This window comes from Pieris brassicae, chromosome 3, assembly GCF_905147105.1.
Source record: "Pieris brassicae chromosome 3, ilPieBrab1.1, whole genome shotgun sequence".
Classification (NCBI taxonomy): Eukaryota; Metazoa; Arthropoda; class Insecta; order Lepidoptera; family Pieridae; genus Pieris; species Pieris brassicae.
The window spans coordinates 9615376-9622778 of NC_059667.1; the positions used below are offsets into that span (position 1 = coordinate 9615376).

Sequence of the window (7403 nt, forward strand, 5' to 3'; positions counted from 1 at the left end):
TAAATAATTTATTCATATATTTACAATATTATTTAGACAACTAAATATTGATTGACCTACCTAATTACAAATATCTATTCTAAATCTGTGAGTGAACTCCTTTCAGGTTCTTCATCAAAGAAAAATCGATACATTCTGAAACCATAAATTGAAAACAATTTTTAAACATCAAATCATAAAATGAAGGGTAAAACATTTTTTTTTTAATATATCAATTCAGTAGTCTCGTCCAGCAAAAACTTGTTATTTGTGAGATATAAATGATAACTGATGTTATATAAAATTTTCGACATGTAATTAGTGTCTGATAATATAATAATCATGTAACTAAACATAAATAACAAGAATAAATATACTACCGTTTCCATTCAATCCCCATGCCAATAAAGGAAAATGTAAGAAATCCATGCCACAATACTGTAAACAATGGTTCAGGTTCCCTTTTATGACCAAAATTTTTATATGTCCGTTTATCCAGACGGTACACTTCTCTTAATTTACGGAACATTATCAGATTAAGTTTTATTTAGAAATTAGAATATCGGTAATTTATGAAAAAATTCTAAAAACTTTAATTTTATTATTGTAATAAAAATAATCTGTGATTGAAAATTGGAACAGAAGAATTATAGTAAAACTTGTCTGTGACACGCTGTATTCTGTAACTGTGCCTCTAATGTAACATAGACCAAGGAAAAAAGAGGACTGGAAATAGCAACAAAAAATACATGCTATAAAATGGCTACTATTTTCTAGGGTTGTCACTACTATAAGTTGTAATCAATATAAGTAATGCTCTCGCATGTAACATTTTTAGTAAAACCTGTAGGTGTATGATTTCTTTTACATTTGTATGCAATTATATTGAATTTTTACCAGGTTGTCTATGTTTTTAATCAACTCGAGCCATATTCATATAGAATAGATGCATATTCCTTACATAGATTTTCCTACTATTGATTTTTGCTAAGAAGGGTTTCCATATTGGTTGCTTTCTTCATATACCAATAATATTGTGAAACCATCAAATTTATTATTTCTGAATAACATTTTGGTTAAAAATCCCGATATTTAATTAAAATCTAGTAATTAAAATCTCAGCATTAGAGTTGGAACTTAGGGCTAAGATTAATTCCCGTAGGGGAACTTATAACGAATTAGGGATTTTTTCATTCCAGTTTTATTTGTTTTAGAGCATTATTATCATTGTATAATACACTGCATGCACATTCGATACAGAAGATACTAGAGAATCATAATCTTAAGTACCAACGTACCTTTCTTACTTTTGCACATGGCATCTCAGATTATTAAATGTCAATGTCGACTTGGGGGTTTTTAGAAGAATTTTTCTTAAAAATTTCAATTTATATGATACCTACCACCTCCAAGCGTATCAATAACTGAAATATCAAAAAGCTATAATACTTTAAGATCAAAATTTCATACTACCTGAGTGTCTTTTAGATGCATATTTAAAATTGCCTCCCAAAAAAAATGTTTAGGGGTATTTGAAGTTGATTGAAGTGAAAACATTTTGTAGGAGTTGGTATTACTGCCAGATCCGATGGCGAATTCTTTCAATCTGTCACCTAGCGCTAAAGCGAGTGTAGCGCGTGGCCGGCGTTCCATTTTATTTTTTTTAAATTTAACATTACAGTGTAATTTAATTAAATATGAATTTACCGGGAGATATACAGGCAGAAGTGCTTGGAATTGTTTACGAGTTCCTTTTATCCATTAATAAACCGCTGGCGCAGAAGTTTCAAGCTAAGACACAAGCGGTAAGCTAACCACATTTTTGTACACCACGTGTGAATTTTTATTAGACCACGCGGAAAAAACTAATTTCTAATTTTACTTTAAAAATGTAACCACAAATAATACAAATTAATTGAATTGCGTATTAATGTAGTGCAGTGATTTGTATTATAATTATAAATTTTCAATTTTCAATAATTAATTTTCAGATATTCATAACTAAATTTTCTACGATTGTACGATATCCTTGTTTGGTTCATTATGATTTAAATTATATTTCTAATTATTTTATGTTTTTATCATTTTAGAAAGCGAATCCTGGTTTACCATCACTGACAGATATAGTAGCTCAATACAAGAAACTCAACAAAAACGACACTTCAGCAAAACAAATAAATAAAAAACAAGCTGAAAGGTTAGTGCATTGGTTTTATGTATATTATCGATCTTATACTGTAAGCCCACAGTAATTCAATTTTTTATTTTTCCGTCAATTCTATCAACTTGGTATATTCAAAACATGTGTTCAAGCTTGGTGTGGCTTATGAAGGAATATCAAAAATTTATAATATATCTGCACTGTTAAAAGTTCCTTACTCATTTTAAAATAATTTCCAGGCTTTAAGGTTAAAAATAACCTCTACCAAGAAATGTTTTATTCAGATGTAGATTATTTAGATGTAATTTTATAACACCACAATATACATTATTAATGAGGTAGTAGATATTCTTCATTTAAAAATAAATATTAATTAAAATTATTAATAAATGTTAGGTGAATTTGGTAAGTTTATTAACTTAAGACATACAATATGTTCTTAAACCTATAAATTGTTGTAAACTATATTAATTTTATGAATTGTTAATAATTATAGCTCGGATGATTCTAGTGATGAAGAGGAACATCCACAAAAGAAAACACCACAAGTTAATGGAAAAACACCATCCAAGGTGAGACAAGTAATATAGGTTATATTATTAGACTTGCAACTGGTATTTAGTTAGTTTTTTATGTTTTATGTGTAAATCTTTTTTAATATTTGGTCATAAGTGGTGCTTTTGCTGTAGGAAATATATAAATTTGTTTTGATATTTTTTTTAACTCAACTGTTAAATAACATCAAATAGTTAACCTAACACACTCTACTTCACTGTCAATAAGTGCAAAACTGCCCATTATTTACATAGAGAAGAATGTTCCTAAATACTGAATTTGCCTTATTTTAAATAATTTTAAAACTAACCAAAGCTGCATTGAATTATTTTTAAACTTTCTACACCTGACATTAGTTGATGGATGGTGTCTGTCCATGGATTAGGAGTCAGATATTTTTTAAAACTTGTTGCAAGTGTAATAATAATCTTACTTGTTATGTAAATTATTTTTTAAAATGATGTAAAATTTATATTGATTAACAATGATATTTCTATATCTCGTCACTACCTCTGATTTCTTATAAATATTTTTTAAAGTATTGAATTTGAGACATCATTTTACAACACTATCAAAATTTCAGACAACTGTTCCACCTTCAAAAAAGAAGCAAGAATCTTCAGATGACTCTGAGAGTGAAGATAATGCAACACAACAACCTAAAAAACAGCCTGTGAAGCCACAAGTTGCAAATTCCATACCAAAAGCTGTGAAAAAACAGGAGTCATCTGATGACAGCTCAGACTCTGAGGATGAAAAACCTAAGCAAGCACAGAAGCCAGTACCTAAAACTACTCCAGCCAAACAAACCCCTGTACAAAATAACAAAGCAGCAAAAAAATCATCTTCTGAAGATAGTGATGACAGTAGTGATGAAGAACCGAAGGCCACACAAAAACAGCCTACAAAAGCTACACCAGCAAAAGTCACTATGGTTACACCTAAAGCAAAACCTAAACAGTCATCTTCAGATGATAGTGATGACAGTGAAGATGAAAAACCTCAACAAAAACCACAATCTAAAGCTCCTGTTAAAGCCACACCAGTTAAACCTGCTGCAAAACAATCATCATCTGATGACAGTGATGATTCTGAAGATGAAAAGCCAAAAACAGCTCAGAAACAGACACCAAAAGTTAAGCAGACTCCAGTCAAACCTACTCCCAAAAAGGAATCATCAGATGACAGTGACAGCAGTGAAGATGAAAAACCTAAACCTAATCAGAAACAAGCAGCAAAACCTCCAACTAAACCTGCTGCCACACCAGCAAAGACTAAGGAATCATCAGATGATAGTAGCGATGATGAGCCTAAAAAAGTTCAAAAACCAACTGCAGCTAAACCTACCCAAACTGTAAAGGCAAAACAAGCTTCATCAGATAGTGACGATAGTAGCGATGAGGAGCCGCCAAAAGATAAAAAACCAGTAACAAAACCAACACCAGTCAAGAAACCTTCAAAGTCATCATCATCTGATGACAGCAGTGAAGATGATAAAAAAAAACCAGCTCCTAAACAGGCAGCTAAGGTAACACCTAAACCTAAGGCTAAGGAATCTTCATCAGATGATAGTGACAGTGAAGATGAAAAGCCAAAACCAACACCAGCACCAGTAAAAGCAAAAAAGGAATCGTCAGATGATAGCGATGACAGTAGTGATGATGATAAACCCAAGGCTGCCAAAGTGCCAAAACTATCGGCGACTCCAGCAAAGTCACTTAATACACCAGCTAAGAAAAAGGACTCAGATTCTTCTGATGACAGTGATGAAGCTCCATCTGCAACTAAGATTGTTAAGAAAGCTCCTAAGGTTTGTAATAAATTTCAATTTGTTTCTTTACAATATTATCATGTTTAATGAAACTTCAATTGTTATTATGTAACTTTTCAGGAAACTGAGGAGACTCCACAAGGAGGAGGCAAGAAAAGAAAAGCGTCTGAAATGGACGACGCAACACCTGCTAAAAAACCATACAGCAACTTTGTAAAGGTTTGTATAACTTTTAAATTTTACTAGAACACTATAATATCTTCCAAGTAAATCCGTGTAGTCTCAATAAATATTATCCATTGTCAAATTTCTCCATTTGTCACATAAAATAGGTAAAAGTGACAAATCATTCACATATTAATTGTGTGGGTTATTCTTGAAATTTAATGAATACTTATCATAATTTTAGGGCACTGGTGTAGTGTCAACACCCAATGAAACTGAAAAGGTTAATAATAAACCAGTTCCATTTAGAAGAGTTGTATCAGAGAAAGTTGAAGTGGATCCTAGACTTACGGACAATTCATTTGAAGCCAAGGTAAATGCCCTAAAATTTTAAAAAGCCAAGGCAACTCTATGTATTATTTTCATTATTTAAAATTTGAAACATGGCTAATTTTGGGCATTTACTTTGTATTATAACTCATAGAAATACATAGGGTTGTCTCGGTCTTTAAATTATTTTCTCTCAAACAGGAAGGGGAAAATGGTGAAGAAGAAAATGGTGAAGATGAAGCTGATGGACAATCGAATGTATGGCAGAATAAGGGCAGAGGTGGATTTAATCGCGGTGGTTTTAGTGACAGAGGGGATCGAGGAGGAAGGGGCGGTTTTAGGGGTCGTGGGGGATTTAATGATAGGGGAGGTAGAGGAGGTCGTGGTGGTTTTGACCGCGGAGGCCGGGGAGGACGTGGTGGTTTCGACCGCGGAGGCAGGGGAGGTAGGGGTGGAGACAGAGGCGGGTGGGGAGGCAGAGGAGGGGATAGGGGAGGACGAGGAGGCAGGGGAGGTGATAGGGGCGGCAGGGGAGGACGCGGTGATAGGCACTCTTGGGGAGGTGGAGATAGGGGGGGTTTCAACAAAAACTTCAATGACAGAAAGAGCTTTGATAGTGGAGAAAAACAGAACAAAAAAATTGTTTTTGATAATTAGGTAAGAATTAAGTGTTGTAACCATATCAACCTTCATATGTAAGAAATTTTGAATCATTGAAGGAGAAATTCATAACGCGCATTATAAATTAATTAACATATGTATAAGCTAGAATTCTTATTAAAAAATAATTTAAAATCTGTATAGAAATATTCCTTAATGTTATTATATTTATTTACAGAAAGGAGCGCGTGGCTCATGGGGTGAGCGTGCAAGCATGGATTTGAAGCATACACGCGGCAAGTCATTCAAACATGAAAAAACTAAGAAGAAAAGAGGGTCATATCGAGGTGGTGTTATCGATATGGGGGTGCATTCTATTAAATTTGAAGATTAATTACCTTAGCTGTAAAAAATATACCCATCTAAACACCAGTGTTTCAGGACTTATAGCATTTAATGTAGTATTAAAATATCTATAATTGATTAGTCTTTAAGCTTTTAGGTGTTATTTACCTAATAATTGACATTTATTGTTATAGTTACTATGTGTACACGAAAGTAATTATAAAAAAAACTTTTAGATTTATAATTGTAAATATTTTAACTTAAGCATAATTTCAATTTGTAAATAGGTAGTTAGGTCCTAGTGAGAAAATTTTATGCTTGTCTTATTTCTTAATTCATACGCTAATAATTTTTGGTAAGGACCGCCTCTTGATAAAAAAGTGCAAATGGTTTTATTTTAATAAAATGTTCTGAATATAAATACTTGTTTGTTTTTTGTTAAATTAATTGTCGTACGTAAAAGAGCTACCTACGTCTACGTCTTTTTCTCATAACAAATCCTCATTTGACGTCTGGCTCAAATGGTAATATTTTTTTTAAATATATTTTCTAGATAATTTCCCGATTATCTTGTCGTTGGCGGTGTTAATAACTTAACGTTAATAGTATGGTAATCCGCATGATTAAACACTACTATCTATTTCCTTTTTTGTACGACATTTACAGATGCCTCAGCCTAATGTTGAACATTATTTCCTTTAAATTCGTCTTTGTTACTTTTATTCCCATAGCTTGTTGCGTTTTATACCTGTCGTATCCATACATTAGACAGTCGGTCAGAACATGTACCAACGTCTCTTCAGCTGTTTTGCTACACGGACAGGCAGCGCTTTGTCTAAACCTGAACCCGTAAAGATACGGCAAAAATCCACCGAGACCTGTCAAAATCTGGGTAATCAATACCGTTGGGTTTTATTTGTTTAATTATCATAAGGTTCATTTTTAGACAGTTTTTCAAATGCGAATAGTGATATTTTTTTGACAAAATGTTTGGTTACTTATCCTACAGTTATAGATATATAAATATCCACACCATATAAAACAAGACGTTTCACATAATTTCAATATCTTATATATTTAAGTAAACGATAAATGGAATTAAACGCGAATTCATTAGACTATTTCAGCTCAATATTTTCCGTGTTTTTCAGCAATCAGGGCCAATTCACTTTGTATTCGTTAAAATTTTAAATTTTAGAATTCCATTTTTGTAATAAAGCTTATCTATTTCTTTTAGCATCCAAAAGAATATTTTACCAAATCCACAGGCTAGTATTTTTTTTTTTTTAAATAATTTTATGGCCTGGTAACGAGACCTTTAAGCCAAGTCTTATTACAGGCTAGTATTATATTAAGTCAATAGAGAGTATAGACGGAACTACCGTTCACATTCAGCGGATAAACTTCACAGGTTTTCCGTTCTATAGCTCTCACATCTTAATAGTCAATAATCACTTCTTAATGCGAGTTTCCATTCCACTATGTCAAACACTCCAC

General features: G+C 32.4%; 1 protein-coding gene and 1 long non-coding RNA gene across 4 annotated transcripts; one reads left to right on the forward strand and one right to left on the reverse strand.

The window, feature by feature from the left end:
* On the reverse strand, positions 1 to 716 carry LOC123707244. Its single transcript, XR_006753468.1, has 2 exons — positions 360 to 716; positions 1 to 135 (listed from the first exon to the last, which is right to left on the reverse strand). It is a non-coding gene; the product is annotated as an uncharacterized LOC123707244 (long non-coding RNA).
* An 843-nt stretch (positions 717 to 1559) lies between these two features.
* Positions 1560 to 6329, forward strand: LOC123707335 (nucleolar protein dao-5). Of its 3 annotated transcripts, none has more exons than XM_045657322.1 (7): positions 1560 to 1784; positions 2070 to 2176; positions 2652 to 2712; positions 3279 to 4505; positions 4587 to 4685; positions 5163 to 5618; positions 5800 to 5937. In XM_045657322.1, the coding sequence occupies exons 1-6, from the start codon at positions 1677 to 1679 to the stop codon at positions 5616 to 5618; spliced, it is 2058 nt and encodes a 685-aa protein (XP_045513278.1). In that variant the 5' UTR covers positions 1560 to 1676; the 3' UTR covers positions 5800 to 5937. The 3 variants fall into 3 exon arrangements, with proteins under 3 accessions (XP_045513278.1, XP_045513279.1, XP_045513276.1); XM_045657323.1 differs by lacking the exon at positions 5163 to 5618 and adding an exon at positions 4876 to 5004 and having other exon boundaries at positions 1561 to 1784; positions 2637 to 2712; positions 5800 to 6329; XM_045657320.1 differs by having other exon boundaries at positions 1561 to 1784; positions 2637 to 2712.
* The last annotated feature ends 1074 nt before the right edge of the window (positions 6330 to 7403 follow it).

Excerpts from the sequence above, each read along its gene's own strand:
- LOC123707335 (XM_045657320.1), top strand. The coding sequence starts at position 1,677 with ATGAATTTACCGGGAGATATACAGGCAGAAGTGCTTGGAATTGTTTAC. Across the intron at positions 1,785-2,069 it reads TTCAAGCTAAGACACAAGCG|AAAGCGAATCCTGGTTTACC; the intron begins GTAAGCTAACCA and ends TTATCATTTTAG. Across the intron at positions 2,177-2,636 it reads AATAAAAAACAAGCTGAAAG|CTCGGATGATTCTAGTGATG; the intron begins GTTAGTGCATTG and ends TAATAATTATAG.